Source organism: Salmo trutta, chromosome 1 (assembly GCF_901001165.1).
Source record: "Salmo trutta chromosome 1, fSalTru1.1, whole genome shotgun sequence".
NCBI lineage: Eukaryota > Metazoa > Chordata > Actinopteri > Salmoniformes > Salmonidae > Salmo > Salmo trutta.
The window spans coordinates 63674667-63697001 of NC_042957.1; the positions used below are offsets into that span (position 1 = coordinate 63674667).

The window sequence follows — 22335 nt, forward strand, 5'->3', positions numbered from 1 at the left end:
AGGACCTTCACTGTTGAGGGTGATCAAGCTGGTGCGCTTCATGCCAGCACTACGCAGACAGCTGGTGGTGCTGATGAAGACCATGGACAACGTGGCCACCTTCTGCATGCTCCTCATGCTCTTCATATTCATCTTCAGGTATAGGCATGTGTGTGTCTGTCCCCTCCCCCTGTCTGTCTCCTCTCTCTGTCTGTCTCTGTCTGTCTCCTCTCTGTCTGTCTCCTCTCACTGTCTGCTCCTCTCTCTGTCTGTCTCCTTTCTCTGTCTGTCTCCTTTCTCTGTCTGTCTCCTTTCTCTGTCTGTCTCCTCTCTCTGTCTGTCTCCTCCCCCTGTCTGTCTCCTCGCTCTGTCTGCTCCTCTCTTTGTCTGTCTCCTCTCTCTGTCTGTCTCCTCTCTCTGTCTGTCTCCTCTCTCTGTCTGTCTCCTCTCTCTGTCTGCTCCTCTCTCTGTCTTTCTCCTCTCTCTGTCTGTCTCCTCTCTCTGTCTGGTCTCCTCTCTCTGTCTGTCTCCTCTCTGTTTGTCTCCTCTCTCTGTCTGCTCCTCTCTGTCTGCTCCTCTCTCTGTCTGTCTCCTCTCTCTGTCTGCTCCTCTCTCTGTCTGTCTCCTCTCTCTGTCTGCTCCTCTCTCTGTCTGTGTGTGTGTTGTCTGTGAGGGTAGTAATGTAGAGGCTAGTCCGCTCCAGCTTCAGAAGAGCAATGGCCTCCTTGTTTGAGTGACAGGGCCATAAGCAGTAGAGTGTGATTGATAGAGAGGAGAGCAATAACAGAGAGCATTCCCCTGGTGTTCATCGAGACATGCGTACAAACACACACACACACCCTGCAGCACTGCAATCTCACATAAGTGCACTGAGCAGATGGTAGCGGGCTAGCGATGGAGTGAGCTAACAGACCCCCGCTACCCTATCTATCTTCCCACTGTAGCTGCTTGGGATTTGTGAATGTTATTGATTCCTGCTGCCGCTCCTGAAGGCACTATGGGTATTGTATCCACTCTGGTGTTACACTGTTCTATTCACAGCCCTTCCCTTGTCACTGGTTAGAAGAAGCTCTGAGGCGCTACTTCTCCATGTAGGAAGTGTGTGTTTTCAAAACCAGAAGCCCCAAATATACTGCTTACTGTTTTATTCAGGTGCTGACTTTTCAGTGTGTGTGTGTGTGTGTGTGTGTGTGTGTGTGTGTGTGTGTGTGTGTGTGTGTGTGTGTGTGTGTGTGTGTGTGTGTGTTTGTTAGGCGTATCGTGCTGTAACTAATGAATGTTACTGTTTATAGTTGACATATCCCTGTCCTATTCCAGTATCCTGGGGATGCATATCTTTGGCTGTAAGTTCAGTCTGAAGACAGAGACTGGAGACACTGTTCCTGACAGGAAGAACTTTGACTCTCTACTGTGGGCCATTGTCACTGTGTTTCAGGTATAGAACACACACACATATGCAAATGCATAGAAAGTGCACACACGCACAAACCCACACACACACACACACACACACACACGCGCACACTGGCAGAAATACACACACAGGCAGAAACACACACACAAACACACAAACACACACACACATTTAGTTGCATTCACGTGCAACTCAATGTGGTTTCCTGGACATTTCAAAAGGGGTACCACAAAGTTATATTTCAGGCCCTGTTCAGTTCACTTTTGTGAATGGCAAAGCTGTATAAGCTGTATACGTTAATCTATATGCTATATGCAGATTCTGACTCAGGAAGACTGGAACATGGTGCTGTATAATGGAATGGCCTCCACCTCTCCCTGTGCTGCGCTCTACTTTGTGGCTCTAATGACCTTTGGCAACTACGTCCTCTTCAACCTGCTGGTGGCCATCTTGGTAGAGGGCTTTCAGGCTGAGGTAAGACCAGAGATTTTGTAACTTTTATTAGTCCTCCATTGTTGGTGAATTTCCACTCACAGGCTTAGCTCCAGTATGGTAAAACTGTCTGTCAGAGATACATGAATCATTAATGAGACAGGCAAGGGTGGTCAGAGTCTCTAGGGCAAGTCTGGAGGATGTGGTAACCTGTTCTGATTGGATAGAGCTCTTAGCTAAAGAGCAGATTGGGCACTTAAGAAACTGACTCTGACTGCCTGGCTCTGTAGCTTTTAGTAAATCAAGGCTGGGATAAAACTTTAAAAGTCACTTAGATGGCCTACCTCTCGGATACTTTCAGAATGAGGCCAGGTAAGATTGACGTTTTCTATTTAAATATGCCCGTGGCTGTTGTCATAGTTCTAATTGCTCTTTCTTTCGCTCCTTCCCTCCACCCCTCTCTCCCTCTCTCCTCTGGAAACAGGGGGATGCCAACCGGTCGTACTCCGAAGACGACAGGTCCTCATGTAACTTTGACGAGAACTCTGACAAGCTGAAGGACTCTCTTCATCTCTCTGGTATGGCTCAGATGCATAAAGCTATACTGTAGAAACTGTTTTTTAGAGCCGTAGAAACTGTAGAAACACTGCCTTGTAAAGCCGCAATGGCTGAACAGGGTCACTGGGAGAAGTTAGTTGTACAGCAACCACTACAAGGCAGATTTCATTGACTTCTATATTGAGTCAGGGAAGCAGCAGAACTCACCAAGGGGACAGTTCACCCAGTCTATTAAGGCCATTGCGAATGTCAAACCTCCCTTTTTCAAAAGATGTATGAATGATTTTGAATAGATGTACTGTATTAATCGTATAGAGTAAAAGTCTGATTTTAACAGTAAACCAGTCACAGATGCTAGAATGCTTTGGCCTGCTCCCAGATATATTTATGCAGTTTTGCTAAATCCTACAGTCATGTTTGCCGTGACAAAGGCCAATGTTAGGAAGGCAGCACAAACAGATGGGACCAGGCTAGGAATGCTTCCCAGATCAAGCCTGATCTCTCTGAAATGGAAGCGGCAGAAATGTTAAATAATACATGTGTTACAACACAACTTTTCCCACTCTCTTCTCCTCCCTATGGACATACACAAACCAAACTTATCTTACTGTACAAACTTACAGTGCACTCCATGAGCTAGTCAGACCAGGTTAGGTTGAGAATGTGCTTAGTCAGTCTATGCCACTTTCTTTTATCTTCCAAGATGTGTTTTGCAGTTCCATGCTGACTCTCTCTCTCTCTCTCTCTCTCTCCATCTATCCCTCCGATCTCTCTCTCTATCTCTTACCCCCCTCTCCTTCTCCTCATCCCCTTCCCCTCTCTCTCCCAGACCCTAAGATCTGCACCCTAACCCCCAACGGTCACCTGGACCTGTCCCCAACGCCCACGGGTCTGTACACGGCCGACAGGCTCACTTTCGCTCTGGGCTCACGCAAAAACAGTGTCATCTCTCTGGGCAGGGCTAACCTGGAGGGCAGGGCTAACCTGGAGGGCAGGGCTCTGGTGAGTGGTGGGAGGAAGGAGGGAGCGAGGAGACTGGAGAGAGGAGGGAAGAGGAAAGAGGGAGGGAGGTACAATGGGAAGGAGAACTGGTTTGTAATGGACTGGGTCAGAACAAGATGTGTCTTGCTATGGTTGCAATCAATTCAGGAAATGACTTAAAATAGCTCATTTAAAAAGAAATTGCCCATCATTGAAATGTATTTTTTCTTCAGTTCTTTATTTGATCCCTCTGCAGTCACTGCAAATGGCTGGGTTAGCCTAATGGTTTTGCTCTCCCTCTATCTCTCTCCCTCTTCCTCTTTGTCTCTCTTCCTCTCCCTTTTTGTCCCTCTCCCTTTCCATATTTCTCTCCCTCTCCCTCTGTCTGTCCCTCTCCCTCTCTGTATTTCTCTCCCACTTTCTCCCTCTCCTTCTCCCTCTCTCCCTCCCTCTGTATTTCTCTTCCTCTTTCTCCCTCTCCCTCTCTCCCTCTCCCTCTTTGTATTTCTCTCCTTCTTTCTCCCTCTCCCTCTCCGTCTGTCCCTCTCCCTCTCCCTCTATGTACTTCTCTCCCACTTTCTCCCTCTCCCTCTCTCCCTCTCCCTCTATGTATTTCTCTCCCTCTTTCTCCCTCTCCTTCTCCCTCTCTCCCTCTATGTATTTCTCTCCCTCTTTCGCCCTCTCCTTCTCCCTCTCCCTCTCTGTATTTCTCTCCCTCTTTCTCCCTCTCCTTCTCCCTCACTCCCTCTCCCTCTATGTATTTCTCTCCCTCTTTCTCCTTCTCTCCCTCTCCCTCTATGTATTTCTCTCCCTCTTTCTCCCTCTCCCTCTCCCTCTATGTATTTCTCTCCCTCTTTCTCCCTCTCCCTCTCTGTCTGTCTATCTTTCTTTCCCTCTATGTATTCCTCTCCATCTCCGCCTGTCTCTCTTTCTCTCCTTCTACGTATTTCTCTCCGTCTCCCTCTCCATCTCTATCTCCCTGTCTGTCTGTCTCTCTTTCTCTCCCTCTCCCTCTCCATCTGTCTCTCCCTCTTTGTCTCCCTCTCTCTCCCCCAGTGTCGGGGGAGCAGCTCCCTGTACCACAACTGGGGCTGCCCTGCCTCCCAGACCCAGGCAATGCGGGGCCGGCGGTCCAGCTGGAACAGCCTGGGTCGCCCCTCCCGAGCCTTGAGCCTGGGATTGGGGGTAGGAGGAGGGGGTAGCCTGCGCTCCCGTAGCCCCCACGCCACCCACCCAGCCGAGCAGGAGTCCCTCCTCTCCCCCCCTCACCCTCCTCCGCACCTCTCCCACCCTCCTCCCCTCCTGGCCCTAAACTTTGTCCCGCGGCGGGACCGCCGGGCACTTTCCTTGGAGCTGCCGGAGCTCCTCCAGGTCCCAGGGACCCCCCTGGCATCAATGCTGCCTTACCCCAGGAAGAAGAGCTTCTCCAGTGGGTTGGTTGGTGGAGGGGCTGGGGGGGAGCACCAGGACTGCAATGGGAAGGCCCCATCGGCCCAGCTCCAGCTTCAACTTCAGCTGCCGCCACATCCCCATCCCCATCCACAGCTACTGACAGAGGTGTTCCCTCAGGTCAACACACGCAAGGACAGAGAGGACCTGGACGATGACATCGACTATGTGAGTTGGTGTTGGGGAGGTCTGGGGGTGAGGATGGGTGAGAGATTTGGTGAGGGGAAGGTGTGGGGGTGAGGATGGGTGAGGTGAGATGTGTTTGGATGAGGATGGGTGAGAGGTTGGGTGAGGTGTGGGGATGAGGTTGGGTGAGAGGGTGGGTGAGGGGGAGGTATGGGGGTGAGGTTGAGTGAAAGGGTGGGTGAGGTGTGGGGATGAGGTTGGGTGAGAGGGTGGGTGAGAGAGAGGTGTTGGGGTGAGGTTCGGTGACAGGGTGGGTGAGGGGGAGGTGTGGGTGAGAGGGTGGGTGAGGGGGAGGTGTGGGGGTGAGGTTGGGTGAGGGGGTGGGTGAGGGGGAGGTGTGGGGGTGAGGTTGAGTGGGAGGGTGGGTGAGGGGGAGGTGTGGGGTGAGGTTGGGTGAGAGGGTGGGTGAGGGGGAGAGTGGTGAGGAGTAAGGGAGGAGGGAAGGATCTGAATGATGAGATTAAAGAGTGACTTGGTTGTGATGATAAACAATGATCAAGTCCTATTCACTTTAAAAACACCCTGGAACATACACAGTACCAGTGATATCCTAACGTATTGGTAAAGACAGATACTGTAGGTAGGAGAGAAGGAACTGTTGTTGTACCAGTGATATCCTAACGTCTTGGTAAAGACAGATACTGTAGATAGGGGAGAAGGAACTGTTGTTGTACCAGTGATATCCTAACGTCTTGGTAAAGACAGATACTGTAGGTAGGGGAGAAGGAACTGTTGTTGTACCAGTGATATCCTAACGTCTTGGTAAAGACAGATACTGTAGGTAGGAGAGAAGGAACTGTTGTTGTACCAGTGATATCCTAACGTCTTGGTAAAGACAGATACTGTAGGTAGGAGAGAAGGAACTGTTGTTGTACCAGTGATATCCTAACGTCTTGGTAAAGACAGATACTGTAGATAGGGGAGAAGGAACTGTTGTTGCACCAGTGATATCCTAACGTCTTGGTAAAGACAGATACTGTAGGTAGGAGAGAAGGAACTGTTGTTGTACCAGTGATATCCTAACGTCTTGGTAAAGACAGATACTGTAGATAGGAGAGAAGGAACTGTTGTTGTACCAGTGATATCCTAACGTCTTGCTAAAGACAGATACTGTAGGTAGGAGAGAAGGAACTGTTGTTGTACCAGTGATATCCTAACGTCTTGGTAAAGACAGATACTGTAGGTAGGAGAGAAGGAACTGTTGTTGTACCAGTGATATCCTAACGTCTTGGTAAAGACAGATACTGTAGGTAGGAGAGAAGGAACTGTTGTTGTACCAGTGATATCCTAACGTCTTGGTAAAGACAGATACTGTAGGTAGGAGAGAAGGAACTGTTGTTGTACCAGTGATATCCTAACGTCTTGGTAAAGACAGATACTGTAGATAGGGGAGAAGGAACTGTTGTTGTACCAGTGATATCCTAACGTCTTGGTAAAGACAGATACTGTAGATAGGAGAGAAGGAACTGTTGTTGTACCAGTGATATCCTAACGTCTTGGTAAAGACAGATACTGTAGGTAGGGGAGAAGGAACTGTTGTTGTACCAGTGATATCCTAACGTCTTGGTAAAGACAGATACTGTAGGTAGGGGAGAAGGAACTGTTGTTGTACCAGTGATATCCTAACGTCTTGGTAAAGACAGATACTGTAGATAGGGGAGAAGGAACTGTTGTTGTACCAGTGATATCCTAACGTCTTGGTAAAGACAGATACTGTAGATAGGAGAGAAGGAACTGTTGTTGTACCAGTGATATCCTAACGTCTTGGTAAAGACAGATACTGTAGGTAGGAGAGAAGGAACTGTTGTTGTACCAGTGATATCCTAACGTCTTGGTAAAGACAGATACTGTAGGTAGGAGAGAAGGAACTGTTGTTGTACCAGTGATATCCTAACGTCTTGGTAAAGACAGATACTGTAGTTAGGAGAGAAGGAACTGTTGTTGTACCAGTGATATCCTAACGTCTTGGTAAAGACAGATACTGTAGGTAGGAGAGAAGGAACTGTTGTTGTACCAGTGATATCCTAACGTCTTGGTAAAGACAGATACTGTAGATAGGGGAGAAGGAACTGTTGTTGTACCAGTGATATCCTAACGTCTTGGTAAAGACAGATACTGTAGATAGGAGAGAAGGAACTGTTGTTGTACCAGTGATATCCTAACGTCTTGGTAAAGACAGATACTGTAGGTAGGAGAGAAGGAACTGTTGTTGTACCAGTGATATCCTAACGTCTTGGTAAAGACAGATACTGTAGATAGGAGAGAAGGAACTGTTGTCTTACCAGTGATATCCTAACGTCTTGGTAAAGACAGATACTGTAGTTAGGAGAGAAGGAACTGTTGTCGTACCAGTGATATCCTAACGTCTTGGTAAAGACAGATACTGTAGGTAGGAGAGAAGGAACTGTTGTTGTACCAGTGATATCCTAACGTCTTGGTAAAGACAGATACTGTAGATAGGGGAGAAGGAACTGTTGTTGTACCAGTGATATCCTAACGTCTTGGTAAAGACAGATACTGTAGATAGGAGAGAAGGAACTGTTGTTGTACCAGTGATATCCTAACGTCTTGGTAAAGACAGATACTGTAGATAGGAGAGAAGGAACTGTTGTTGTACCAGTGATATCCTAACGTCTTGGTAAAGACAGATACTGTAGTTAGGAGAGAAGGAACTGTTGTTGTACCAGTGATATCCTAACGTCTTGGTAAAGACAGATACTGTAGGTAGGGGAGAAGGAACTGTTGTTGTACCAGTGATATCCTAACGTCTTGGTAAAGACAGATACTGTAGATAGGGGAGAAGGAACTGTTGTTGTACCAGTGATATCCTAACGTCTTGGTAAAGACAGATACTGTAGGTAGGAGAGAAGGAACTCTTGTTGTACCAGTGATATCCTAACGTCTTGGTAAAGACAGATACTGTAGGTAGGAGAGAAGGAACTGTTGTTGTACCAGTGATATCCTAACGTCTTGGTAAAGACAGATACTGTAGGTAGGAGAGAAGGAACTGTTGTTGTACCAGTGATATCCTAACGTCTTGGTAAAGACAGATACTGTAGATAGGGGAGAAGGAACTGTTGTTGCACCAGTGATATCCTAACGTCTTGGTAAAGACAGATACTGTAGGTAGGAGAGAAGGAACTGTTGTTGCACCAGTGATATCCTAACGTCTTGGTAAAGACAGATACTGTAGATAAGAGAGAAGGAACTGTTGTTGTACCAGTGATATCCTAACGTCTTGGTAAAGACAGATACTGTAGGTAGGAGAGAAGGAACTGTTGTTGTACCATTGATATCCTAACGTCTTGGTAAAGACAGATACTGTAGATAGGGGAGAAGGAACTGTTGTTGTACCAGTGATATCCTAACGTCTTGGTAAAGACAGATACTGTAGATAGGAGAGAAGGAACTGTTGTTGTACCAGTGATATCCTAACGTCTTGGTAAAGACAGATACTGTAGATAGGAGAGAAGGAACTTTTGTTGTACCAGTGATATCCTAACGTCTTGGTAAAGACAGATACTGTAGGTAGGAGAGAAGGAACTGTTGTTGTACCAGTGATATCCTAACGTCTTGGTAAAGACAGATACTGTAGGTAGGAGAGAAGGAACTGTTGTTGTACCAGTGATATCCTAACGTCTTGGTAAAGACAGATACTGTAGGTAGGAGAGAAGGAACTGTTGTTGTACCAGTGATATCCTAACGTCTTTGTAAAGACAGATACTGTAGATAGGGGAGAAGGAACTGTTGTTGTACCAGTGATATCCTAACGTCTTGGTAAAGACAGATACTGTAGGTAGGAGAGAAGGAACTGTTGTTGTACCAGTGTTATCCTAACATCTTGGTAAAGACAGATACTGTAGGTAGGAGAGAAGGAACTGTTGTTGTACCAGTGATATCCTAACGTCTTGGTAAAGACAGATACTGTAGGTAGGAGAGAAGGAACTCTTGTTGTACCAGTGATATCCTAATGTCTTGGTAAAGACAGATACTGTAGGTAGGAGAGAAGGAACTGTTGTTGTACCAGTGATATCCTAACGTCTTGGTAAAGACAGATACTGTAGGTAGGAGAGAAGGAACTGTTGTTGTACCAGTGATATCCTAACGTCTTGGTAAAGACAGATACTGTAGATAGGGGAGAAGGAACTGTTGTTGCACCAGTGATATCCTAACGTCTTGGTAAAGACAGATACTGTAGGTAGGAGAGAAGGAACTGTTGTTGTACCAGTGATATCCTAACGTCTTGGTAAAGACAGATACTGTAGGTAGGGGAGAAGGAACTGTTGTTGTACCAGTGATATCCTAACGTCTTGGTAAAGACAGATACTGTAGATAGGAGAGAAGGAACTGTTGTTGTACCAGTGATATCCTAACGTCTTGGTAAAGACAGATACTGTAGATAGGGGAGAAGGAACTGTTGTTGTACCAGTGATATCCTAACGTCTTGGTAAAGACAGATACTGTAGGTAGGAGAGAAGGAACTGTTGTTGTTCCAGTGATATCCTAACGTCTTGGTAAAGACAGATACTGTAGATAGGAGAGAAGGAACTTTTGTTGTACCAGTGATATCCTAACGTCTTGGTAAAGACAGATACTGTAGGTAGGAGAGAAGGAACTGTTGTTGTACCAGTGATATCCTAACGTCTTGGTAAAGACAGATACTGTAGGTAGGAGAGAAGGAACTGTTGTTGTACCAGTGATATCCTAACGTCTTGGTAAAGACAGATACTGTAGGTAGGAGAGAAGGAACTGTTGTTGTACCAGTGATATCCTAACGTCTTTGTAAAGACAGATACTGTAGATAGGGGAGAAGGAACTGTTGTTGTACCAGTGATATCCTAACGTCTTGGTAAAGACAGATACTGTAGGTAGGAGAGAAGGAACTGTTGTTGTACCAGTGTTATCCTAACATCTTGGTAAAGACAGATACTGTAGGTAGGAGAGAAGGAACTGTTGTTGTACCAGTGATATCCTAACGTCTTGGTAAAGACAGATACTGTAGGTAGGAGAGAAGGAACTCTTGTTGTACCAGTGATATCCTAATGTCTTGGTAAAGACAGATACTGTAGGTAGGAGAGAAGGAACTGTTGTTGTACCAGTGATATCCTAACGTCTTGGTAAAGACAGATACTGTAGGTAGGAGAGAAGGAACTGTTGTTGTACCAGTGATATCCTAACGTCTTGGTAAAGACAGATACTGTAGATAGGGGAGAAGGAACTGTTGTTGCACCAGTGATATCCTAACGTCTTGGTAAAGACAGATACTGTAGGTAGGAGAGAAGGAACTGTTGTTGTACCAGTGATATCCTAACGTCTTGGTAAAGACAGATACTGTAGGTAGGGGAGAAGGAACTGTTGTTGTACCAGTGATATCCTAACGTCTTGGTAAAGACAGATACTGTAGATAGGAGAGAAGGAACTGTTGTTGTACCAGTGATATCCTAACGTCTTGGTAAAGACAGATACTGTAGATAGGGGAGAAGGAACTGTTGTTGTACCAGTGATATCCTAACGTCTTGGTAAAGACAGATACTGTAGGTAGGAGAGAAGGAACTGTTGTTGTTCCAGTGATATCCTAACGTCTTGGTAAAGACAGATACTGTAGATAGGGGAGAAGGAACTGTTGTTGTACCAGTGATATCCTAACGTCTTGGTAAAGACAGATACTGTAGATAGGAGAGAAGGAACTGTTGTTGTACCAGTGATATCCTAACGTCTTGGTAAAGACAGATACTGTAGGTAGGAGAGAAGGAACTGTTGTTGTACCAGTGATATCCTAACGTCTTGGTAAAGACAGATACTGTAGGTAGGGGAGAAGGAACTGTTGTTGTTCCAGTGATATCCTAACGTCTTGGTAAAGACAGATACTGTAGGTAGGAGAGAAGGAACTGTTGTTGCACCAGTGATATCCTAACGTCTTGGTAAAGACAGATACTGTAGGTAGGGGAGAAGGAACTGTTGTTGTACCAGTGATATCCTAACGTCTTGGTAAAGACAGATACTGTAGATAGGAGAGAAGGAACTGTTGTTGTACCAGTGATATCCTAACGTCTTGGTAAAGACAGATACTGTAGGTAGGAGAGAAGGAACTGTTGTTGTACCAGTGATATCCTAACGTCTTGGTAAAAACAGATACTGTAGGTAGGAGAGAAGGAACTGTTGTTGTACCAGTGTTATTCATGACCAGCAGCACAATGCAGCTTATAGTAGAATAAACACACTGTGTATAGCAGTTTATAAAATAAATATCCAGGAATACATTCTGCAGTAGATTCCCCGTTATGTCTCTCCCCTGGGATTCTATTGTTTCAACAATAAACAATCCCATACATACAGGGCTGAACCAGGGCCAATTAATTATGCTGTTTACACAAAATGACACCCTATTCCCTATGTAGTGCACTACTCTGACCAGGGAATATAGTGCACTATATAGGGATTAGGGTTCCATTTGGGACTCAGACACTGAGTAGAGCAGACAAATGGGGATGCTGGATGTTATGCTTGTAGGTGTTGATAAAGCAAAGTCCTCTCTTGTAAACAATTAAGACAGAGGATTCATCTTTGATCTTGGGAGGTGGAATAATCGGAATAATCTCATTGTATTATACAGTATAGCTGTTTCTCTTTGTCTAGAACCAGTGTGTTTATGTGTACTGAATTCACTCACCAAACTGTATGTGTGCGTGCGTGCGTGCGTGCACATACGTGCGCCTGCCTGCCTGCCTGTATTCACACGTGCATGTGTGTGTATTCTGACTTTTAGAGTGTGTGTGTGCGTGTGTGCGCCTGCCTGCCTGCCTGCCTGCCTGCCTGCCTGCCTGCCTGCCTGCCTGTATTCACACGTGCATGTGTGTGTATTCTGACTGTGTGTGTATTCTGACTGTGTGTGTGTGTGTGCTGTGTCCCTCCTCCAGAGTCTGTGTTTCCGTATCCAGAAGATGATGGAGGTGTACAGGCCAGAGTGGTGTGAGACCAGAGAGGACTGGTCTGTCTTCCTCTTCTCTCCTCAGAACAGGTCTGTCTGTCTGTCGATCCCTGTTTTCACTCATTCACTCTTTAATTTCATTTCCTGCTCAGCACTAACACCCCTGACACAGCCATTCAAGGCTTTGGTGTCCCATTCACAAGTTATTGAACCGAATGTATTTGTGCTAGGCTAGAACGAAAGCCTGCACAGCCTGTGGATCCCCACTCCCCAAGAGAAGAATTGTCATGCACCACCTTATCAGAATACCTGCCTCATTAGTGTATGGATCCCTGTCCCTGAGGTAGCAAAGGGATGCTTCCCATAGAGGAGCACTATCTGTTGGTCAACAATAAATCCACCTCAGGGCTCAGAGATAGAGCTCAGGCAGGAAGGCATTTTGTTCTGTTAGCTGTGGAGGTACACTGTATATACAAACGTATGTGGACACCTCTTCAAAAATGAGTGAATTCGGGCTGTTTCAGCCACAGTAGTGGCTGACAGGTGTATAAAATCAAGCCATGCAATCTCCATAGCAAAACATTGGCAGTAGAATGGCCTTACTGAAGAGCTCAATGACTTTCAAGGTGGCACCATCATAGGATGCCACCTTTCCAACAAGTCAGTTTATCAAATTTCTGCCCTGCTAGAGCTGCATTGGTTAACTTTAAGTGCTGTTATTGTGAAGTGGAAACAGCTAGGAGCAACAACGGCTCAGCATCGAAGTGGTAGGCCACACAAGCTCACAGAACGGGACCAACGAGTGCTGAAGCGTGTAAAATCGTCTGTTCTCATTTGCAACACTGCCTCTGGAAGCAAATTCAGCACAATAACTGTTTGTCGGGAGCTTCCATGGCCGAGCAGCCGCACACAAGCCTAAGATCACCATGCCTAATGGTAAGCGTTAGCTGGAGTGGTGTAAAGCTCGCCGCCATTGGACTCTGGAGCAGTGGAAATGCATTCTCTGGAGTGATGAATCATGCTTCACCATCTGGCAGTCCGACGGACGAGTGCCAACTGTAAAGTTTGGTGGAGAAGGAATAATGGTCTGGGCTGTTTTTCATGGTTCAGGCTAGACCCTTTAACGCTACAGCATGCAATGACATTCTAGATGATTCTGTGTTTCCAACTTTGTGGCAACAGTTTTGGGAAGGCCATTTCCTGTTTCAGCATGACAATGCCCCCTTGCACAAAGCGAGGTCCATACAGAAATGGTTTGTTGAGATCGGTGTGGAAGAACTTGACTGGCCTGCACAGAGCCCTGACCTCAACCACATCTAACACTTTTGGGATGAATTGGAACACCAACTGCAAGTCAGGCCTAATCACCTAACATCAGTGCCCAACCTCACTACTGCTCTTGTGGCTGAATGGAAGCAAGTCCTTGCAGCAATGTTCCAACATCTAGTTGACAGCCTTCCCAGAAGAGTGGAGGCTGTTGTAGCAGCAAAGGGGGGACCAACTCCATATTAGTGCCAATGATTTCGACGAGCAGGTTCCACATACTTTTGGTCATGTAGTGTATTTGATATTTCTCACTGCTTAGTAGGAGCTGGTAAGATTTAATTACAGGTGTTTTGTAACCTCTTTCTATCATTATCTCTATGTCTCTCTCTCTGTGTGTCTCTCTCTCTCTGTGTCTCCCTCTCTGTGTGTCTCCCTCTCTCTGTGTGTGTCTCCCTCTCTCTGTGTGTGTGTCTCTCTCCCTCTCTCTCTCTCTCTCTCTCTCTCTCTCTCTCTCTCTGTGTATGTCTCTCTCTGTGTGTGTGTCTCTCTCTCTCTGTGTGTGTCTCTCTCTCTGTGTATCTCGCTCTCTCTCTCTGTCTCTCCCTCTCTGTGTGTGTATCTCTTTCTCTCTCTCTGTCTCTCTCTCTCTCTGTGTGTGTGTGTGTCTCTCTCTTTACCTCTGTGTGTGGGTCTCTCTCTCTCTCTCTCTCTCTCTCTCTCTCTCTCTCTGTGTGTATGTCTCTCTCTTTACCTCTGTGTGTGGCTCTCTCTGTCTCTGTCTCTTTCTCTCTCTCTGTCTCTGTCTCTCTCTCTCTGTGTTCGCTCTCTCTCTCTCTCTATTGTAGTGGTGTCTCTATGGAGCATGGTGCCTTTAAAACGCCAGTTAATGGGAATTGCTTTGAAAGGAAATGAAATAATCAGAGAGAATGGGGCTATTCTCTGACTGAATGATGAGCAATCCCCAGTTCTCTGTCAATGAGGCACAATAATGGGTTTTAATCAGTAGAGATGTTACAAAACACATGTTTTTATATTGTTTATCTTTTTCCCTCTTGCTCTCTTTCTCTTTCTTTCTGTCTCCCAATACCACTCCCACTCCCTCCACTATCTCCCTCCCTCCCCACCTGCCTCCCCACCTGCCTCCCTCTCTCTCTCAGGTTCAGGCGGGTATGCCAGTCCATCATAGCCTACAAGATGTTTGACTATGTGGTGCTAGCGTTCATCTTCTCCAACTGCATCACCGTGGCTCTGGAGAGACCTAAGATCATGCAGGGCAGCCTGGTAAGGATCAAAGTTCACCACTAGGTTTCAACCATAGAAATATAATTAGTGGTGTCAAGTCAATGATCTTCTATTTCCATCATCTCTCTCTCCCTCCATCTCTCTCTCTATAGGAAAGAGTCTTCCTAACCATCTCCAACTACGTCTTCACAGCCATCTTTGTAGCAGAGATGACGCTCAAGGTATAGTGCTGCGCTTAATGTGTGTGTGTGACTATTCTTGTGAACAGGAATAGTAAACAATTATTTCTTTTGACCAACTCAGGAAATGTTCTTAGTCCCACAGGGTCAAATTCTATTTCTAGGGGGTTTAGGGCTACGGTTAGAATTAGTGTTAGGGTTAGAATTAGGTTCAGGGTTAGGAGCTAGGGTTAGGTTTACGGTTAGGGTTAGGTTTTGTGGTTAAGGTTAGATTTAATGTTAAGGTTAGGAAAATAGGATTTTGAATGGGACTGAATTGTGTGTCCCCACAAGGTTATTTATACAAGAGTATGTGTGTGTGTGTGTGTGTGTGTGTGTGTGTGTGTGTGTGTGTGTGTGTGTGTGTGTGTGTGTGTGTGTGTGTGTGTGTGTGTGTGTGTGTGTGTGTCTTCTCCTGCCTTGGCTCTAATGATCTCTCAATCTCTTTCTTTATTTTCTCATAGTGTCTCTATTTAGTGTCCGTATCTCTTTCTGTCTTTTCTCTTAGTGTCTATCTCTTTCTGTCTTTTCTCTTAGTGTCTCTATCTCTTTCTGTCTTTTCTCTTAGTGTCTATCTCTTTCTGTCTTTTCTCTTAGTGTCTCTATCTCTCTCTGTCTTTTCTGTTGGTGTCTCTATCTCTCTCTGTCTTTTCTCTTAGTGTCTCTATCTCTTTCTGTCTTTTCTCTTAGTGTCTCTATCTCTTTCTGTCTTTTCTCTTAGTGTCTCTATCTCTCTCTGTCTTTTCTCTTAGTGTCTCTATCTCTCTCTGTCTTTTCTCTTAGTGTCTCTATCTCTTTCTGTCTTTTCTCTTAGTGTCTCTATCTCTTTCTGTCTTTTCTCTTAGTGTCTCTATCTCTCTCTGTCTTTTCTCTTAGTGTCTCTATCTCTGTCTTTTCGCTTAGTGTCTCTCTTTCTGTCCTTTCTTGGTGTCTATCTTGGTGTCTCTATCTCTTTCTATCTTTTCTGTTGGTGTCTCTATCTCTTTCTGTCTTTTCTCTTAGTGTCTATCTTTTCTCTTAGTGTCTCTCTCTCTGTCTGTCTTTTCTCTTAGTGTCTCTATCTCTCTCTGTCTTTTCTCTTAGTGTCTCTATCTCTCTCTGTCTTTTCTCTTAGTGTCTCTATCTCTTTCTGTCTTTTCTCTTAGTGTCTCTATCTCTTTCTGTCTTTTCTCTTAGTGTCTCTATCTCTCTCTGTCTTTTCTCTTAATATCGCTATCTCTCTCTGTCTTTTCTCTTAGTGTCTCTATTTCTCTCTGTCTTTTCTCTTAGTGTCTCTATCTCTTTCTGTCTTTTCTCTTAGTGTCTCTGTCTTTTATTCTTAGTGTCTCTCTCTCTGTCTTTTCTCTTAGTATCGCTATCTCTCTCTGTCTTTTCTCTTAGTGTCTCTATCTCTCTCTGTCTTTTCTCTTAGTATCGCTATCTCTCTCTGTCTTTTCTCTTAGTGTCTCTATCTCTCTCTGTCTTTTCTCTTAGTGTCTCTATCTCTCTCTGTCTTTTCTCTTGGTGTCTCAATCTCTTTCTGTCTTTTCTCTTAGTGTCTCGATCTCTTTCTGTCTTTTCTCTTAGTGTCTCTATCGCTTTCTGTCTTTTCTGTTGGTGTCTCTATCTCTTTCTGTCTTTTCTCTTAGTGTCTCTATTTCTCTGTCTTTTCTTTTAGTGTGTCTTTTCTCTTAGTGTCTCTATCTCTCTCTGTCTTTTCTCTTAGTATCGCTATCTCTCTCTGTCTTTTCTCTTAGTGTCTCTATCTCTTTCTGTCTTTTCTCTTAGTGTCTCTATTTCTCTGTATTTTCTCTTAGTGTGTCTTTTCTCTTAGTGTCTCTATCTCTGTCTTTTCGCTTAGTGTCTCTCTTTCTGTCTTTTCTTGGTGTCTCTATCTCTTTCTATCTTTTCTGTTGGTGTCTCTATCTCTTTCTATCTTTTCTGTTGGTGTCTCTATCTCTTTCTGTCTTTTCTCTTAGTGTCTCTGTCTTTTATTCTTAGTGTCTCTGTCTTTTCTCTTGGTGTCTCTATCTCTTTCTGTCTTTTCTCTTAGTGTCTCTATCTCTTTCTGTCTTTTCTCTTAGTGTCTCTATCTCTTTCTGTCTTTTCTCTTAGTGTCTCTATCTCTCTCTGTCTTTTCTCTTAGTGTCTCTATCTCTTTCTGTCTTTTCTCTTAGTGTCTCTATCTCTTTCTGTCTTTTCTCTTAGTGTCTCTATCTCTTTCTGTCTTTTCTCTTAGTGTCTCTATCTCTCTCTGTCTTTTCTCTTAGTGTCTCTATCTCTCTCTGTCTTTTCTCTTAGTGTCTCTATCGCTTTCTGTCTTTTCTCTTAGTGTCTCTATCGCTTTCTGTCTTTTCTCTTAGTGTCTCTATCTCTTTCTGTCTTTTCTCTTAGTGTCTATCTTTTCTCTTAGTGTCTTTATCGCTTTCTGTCTTTTCTCTTAGTGTCTCTATTTCTCTGTCTTTTCTCTTAGCGTGTCTTTTCTCTTAGTGTCTCTATCGCTTTCTGTCTTTTCGCATAGTGTCTCTCTTTCTGTCTTTTCTTGGTGTCTCTATCTCTTTCTATCTTTTCTGTTGGTGTCTCTATCTCTCTCTGTCTTTTCTCTTAGTATCGCTATCTCTCTCTGTCTTTTCTCTTAGTGTCTCTATCTCTTTCTGTCTTTTCTCTTAGTATCGCTATCTCTCTCTGTCTTTTCTCTTAGTGTCTCTATCTCTTTCTGTCTTTTCTCTTAGTGTCTCTGTCGCTTTCTGTCTTTTCTCTTAGTGTCTTTATCGCTTTCTGTCTTTTCTCTTAGTGTCTCTATCTCTCTCTGTCTTTTCTCTTAGTGTCTCTATCTCTCTCTGTCTTTTCTCTTAGTGTCTCTATCGCTTTCTGTCTTTTCTGTTGGTGTCTCTATCTCTCTCTGTCTTTTCTCTTAGTGTCTCTATCTCTTTCTGTCTTTTCTCTTAGTATCGCTATCTCTCTCTGTCTTTTCTCTTAGTGTCTTTATCGCTTTCTGTCTTTTCTCTTAGTGTCTCTATCTCTTTCTGTCTTTTCTCTTAGTGTCTCTATCTCTTTCTGTCTTTTCTCTTAGTGTCTTTATCTCTCTCTGTCTTTTCTCTTAGTGTCTCTATCTCTTTCTGTCTTTTCTCTTAGTGTCTCTATCTCTCTCTGTCTTTTCTCTTAGTGTCTCTATCTCTCTCTGTCTTTTCTCTTAGTGTCTCTATATCTTTCTGTCTTTTCTCTTAGTGTCTCTATATCTTTCTGTCTTTTCTCTTAGTGTCTCTATTTCTCTGTCTTTTCTCTTAGTGTGTCTTTTCTCTTAGTGTCTCTATCTCTGTCTTTTCGCTTAGTGTCTCTCTTTCTGTCTTTTCTTGGTGTCTCTATCTCTTTCTATCTTTTCTGTTGGTGTCTCTATCTCTCTCTGTCTTTTCTCTTAGTATCGCTATCTCTTTCTGTCTTTTCTCTTAGTGTCTTTTCTCTTTCTGTCTTTTCTCTTAGTGTCTCTATCTCTTTCTGTCTTTTCTCTTAGTGTCTCTATCGCTTTCTGTCTTTTCTGTTGGTGTCTCTATCTCTCTCTGTCTTTTCTCTTAGTGTCTCTATCGCTTTCTGTCTTTTCTCTTAGTGTCTTTATCGCTTTCTGTCTTTTCTCTTAGTGTCTCTATCGCTTTCTGTCTTTTCTGTTGGTGTCTCTATCTCTCTCTGTCTTTTCTCTTAGTGTCTCTATCTCTTTCTGTCTTTTCTCTTAGTGTCTCTATTTCTCTCTGTCTTTTCTCTTAGTGTCTCTATTTCTCTCTGTCTTTTCTCTTAGTGTCTCTATCTCTTTCTGTCTTTTCTCTTAGTGTCTCTATTTCTCTCTTTCTTTTCTCTTAGTGTCTCTATTTCTCTCTGTCTTTTCTCTTAGTGTCTCTATCTCTTTCTGTCTTTTCTCTTAGTGTCTATCTCTTTCTGTCTTTTCTCTTAGTGTCTCTATCTCTCTCTGTCTTTTCTCTTAGTGTCTCTATATCTTTCTGTCTTTTCTCTTAGTGTCTCTATCTCTTTCTGTCTTTTCTCTTAGTGTCTCTATCTCTCTCTGTCTTTTCTCTTAGTATCGCTATCTCTCTCTGTCTTTTCTCTTAGTATCGCTATCTCTCTCTGTCTTTTCTCTTAGTGTCTCTATCTCTCTCTGTCTTTTCTCTTAGTGTCTCTATTTCTCTCTGTCTTTTCTCTTAGTGTCTCTATTTCTCTCTGTCTTTTCTCTTAGTGTCTCTATCTCTCTCTGTCTTTTCTCTTAGTATCGCTATCTCTCTCTGTCTTTTCTCTTAGTGTCTCTATCTCTTTCTGTCTTTTCTCTTAGTGTCTCTATATCTTTCTGTCTTTTCTCTTAGTGTCTCTATCTCTTTCTGTCTTTTCTCTTAGTGTCTCTATCTCTCTCTGTCTTTTCTCTTAGTGTCTCTATCTCTCTCTGTCTTTTCTCTTAGTGTCTTTCTCTTTCTGTCTTTTCTCTTAGTATCGCTATCTCTCTCTGTCTTTTCTCTAAGTGTCTCTATCTCTTTCTGTCTTTTCTCTTAGTGTCTCTGTCTTTTATTCTTAGTGTCTCTGTCTTTTCTCTTAGTGTCTCTATCTCTTTCTGTCTTTTCTCTTAGTGTCTTTTCTCTTTCTGTCTTTTCTCTTAGTGTCTCTATCGCTTTCTGTCTTTTCTGTTGGTGTCTCTATCTCTCTCTGTCTTTTCTCTTAGTGTCTCTATCTCTTTCTGTCTTTTCTCTTAGTGTCTCTATCTCTCTCTGTCTTTTCTCTTAGTGTCTCTATCTCTTTCTGTCTTTTCTCTTAGTGTCTCTATCTCTCTCTGTCTTTTCTCTTAGTGTCTCTATATCTTTCTGTCTTTTCTCTTAGTGTCTCTATATCTTTCTGTCTTTTCTCTTAGTGTCTCTATTTGTCTGTCTTTTCTCTTAGTGTGTCTTTTCTCTTAGTGTCTCTATCTCTGTCTTTTCGCTTAGTGTCTCTCTTTCTGTCTTTTCTTGGTGTCTCTATCTCTTTCTATCTTTTCTGTTGGTGTCTCTATCTCTTTCTATCTTTTCTCTTAGTGTCTATCTTTCTGTCTTTTCTTGGTGTCTATCTTGGTGTCTCTATCTCTTTCTATCTTTTCTGTTGGTGTCTCTATCTCTCTCTGTCTTTTCTCTTAGTGTCTCTATCTCTCTCTGTCTTTTCTCTTGGTGTCTCTATCTCTTTCTGTCTTTTCTCTTAGTGTCTCGATCTCTTTCTGTCTTTTCTCTTAGTGTCTCTATCGCTTTCTGTCTTTTCTGTTGGTGTCTCTATCTCTTTCTGTCTTTTCTCTTAGTGTCTCTATCTCTCTCTGTCTTTTCTCTTAGTGTCTATCTCTTTCTGTCTTTTCTCTTAGTGTCTCTATCTCTCTCTGTCTTTTCTCTTAGTATCGCTATCTCTCTCTGTCTTTTCTCTTAGTATCGCTATCTCTCTCTGTCTTTTCTCTTAGTGTCTCTATCTCTCTCTGTCTTTTCTCTTAGTGTCTCTATATCTTTCTGTCTTTTCTCTTAGTGTCTCTATCTCTCTCTGTCTTTTCTCTTAGTGTCTCTATCTCTCTCTGTCTTTTCTCTTAGTGTCTCTATTTCTCTCTGTCTTTTCTCTTAGTGTCTCTATCTCTTTCTGTCTTTTCTCTTAGTGTCTCTATTTCTCTCTGTCTTTTCTCTTAGTGTCTCTATTTCTTTCTGTCTTTTCTCTTAGTGTCTCTATTTCTCTCTGTCTTTTCTCTTAGTGTCTCTATCTCTTTCTGTCTTTTCTCTTAGTGTCTCTATCTCTTTCTGTCTTTTCTCTTAGTGTCTCTATCTCTTTCTGTCTTTTCTCTTAGTGTCTCTATCTCTCTCTGTCTTTTCTCTTAGTATCGCTATCTCTCTCTGTCTTTTCTCTTAGTATCGCTATCTCTCTCTGTCTTTTCTCTTAGTGTCTCTATCTCTCTCTGTCTTTTCTCTTAGTGTCTCTATCTCTCTCTGTCTTTTCTCTTAGTGTCTCTATTTCTCTCTGTCTTTTCTCTTAGTGTCTCTATCTCTTTCTGTCTTTTCTCTTAGTGTCTCTATCTCTCTCTGTCTTTTCTCTTAGTGTCTCTATTTCTCTCTGTCTTTTCTCTTAGTGTCTCTATTTCTCTCTGTCTTTTCTCTTAGTGTCTCTATCTCTCTCTGTCTTTTCTCTTAGTGTCTCTATCTCTCTCTGTCTTTTCTCTTAGTGTCTCTATCTCTCTCTGTCTTTTCTCTTAGTGTCTCTATCGCTTTCTGTCTTTTCTCTTAGTGTCTCTATCGCTTTCTGTCTTTTCTCTTAGTGTCTCTATCTCTCTCTGTCTTTTCTCTTAGTGTCTCTATTTCTCTGTCTTTTCTCTTAGTGTGTCTTTTCTCTTAGTGTCTCTATCTCTGTCTTTTCGCTTAGTGTCTCTCTTTCTGTCTTTTCTTGGTGTCTCTATCTCTTTCTATCTTTTCTGTTGGTGTCTCTATCTCTCTCTGTCTTTTCTCTTAGTATCGCTATCTCTCTCTGTCTTTTCTCTTAGTATCGCTATCTCTCTCTGTCTTTTCTCTTAGTGTCTCTATCTCTTTCTGTCTTTTCTCTTAGTGTCTCTATCTCTCTCTGTCTTTTCTTTTCTTTATCTATACATCTCTCTATATACAGTCATATCCCAAATTATTGGCACCCTTGATAAAGATGAGCAAAAAAACCTGTATAAAATAAATAATACAAATACCGATCTACTGTATATTGTATGCTAAAAAAGTATATTATTTTATACTAATACAATTGCTCAGAGGATTCTTAACAATTCTTCAAAATAAAATCAAACAACATTTAATCTGCATTAACTTTTTTAAATGAATCTTAGTTGTCCTGCCATGGCTTCCTTTTACACGGGGGTCTAAAAATGAGCTAACAGGCATGTAAAATCCATTTATCATCCGTAAATATATACATACTGTACCTCAACCACTCCAATATCCCTGCACATTTAGTATGGTACCGGCACTGACCTGCATTTCTATTGTATTTATTAAGGATCCCCATTTGCTTTTGCCAGGGAAGCAGCTACTCTTCCTGGGGTCCAGCAACATTAAGGCAGTTATATACAATTTAAATATTACATGACATTACATTTCATAACACTTTACACAACACATAAAGTGTGTTCCCTCAGGCCACTACTCTACTATCACATACCTACAATACAAAATCCATGTGTACGTGTGTCAGTGCCTGTGTGTGTGTGTGTGTGTGTGTGTGTGTCTCTTCACAGTCCCCTCTGTTCCATAAGGTGTATTTATATCAATTTTTTATCTGATTCTACTGCTTGCATCAGTTACCTGATGTGGAATAGAGTTCCATGTAGTGATGGCTCTATGTAGTACTGTGCACCTCCCATCATCTGCTCTTGACTTTGGGACTGTGAAGAGACCTCTGATGGCATGTCTTGCGGGGTATGGATGGGTGTCTGAGCTGTGTGCTAGTAGTTACAAAAACAAGTAGTGATGAAGTCAATCTCTCCTCCGCTTTAATCCATGAGAGATTTACATGCATATTAATGTTAGCTCTCCATGTACATTGAAGGGTCAGCCGTGCTGCCCTGTTCTGAAATAATTGTAATTTTCCGAGGTCCCTATTTGTGACACCTTGCCACAAGTCTGAACAGTAGTCCAGATGCAACATAACTAGGGCCTGTAGAACCTGTCTTGTTGATAGTGCTGTTAAGAAGGCAG

The 22335-nt window shown here is 43.2% G+C and overlaps 1 protein-coding gene across 1 annotated transcript in view; it reads left to right on the top strand.

Annotated features, from left to right (window-relative positions):
* LOC115205003 (voltage-dependent T-type calcium channel subunit alpha-1I) overlaps positions 1-22335 on the top strand; it is a gene marked incomplete in the record, with an annotated part of 276994 nt that overhangs the window by 208624 nt on the left and 46035 nt on the right. Inside the window, 9 exon segments of the mRNA XM_029770574.1 lie at positions 10-138; positions 1297-1414; positions 1712-1867; positions 2310-2403; positions 3213-3385; positions 4421-4981; positions 11917-12017; positions 14351-14474; positions 14588-14656. Coding sequence (XP_029626434.1) covers positions 10-138; positions 1297-1414; positions 1712-1867; positions 2310-2403; positions 3213-3385; positions 4421-4981; positions 11917-12017; positions 14351-14474; positions 14588-14656 — 1525 coding nt within the window.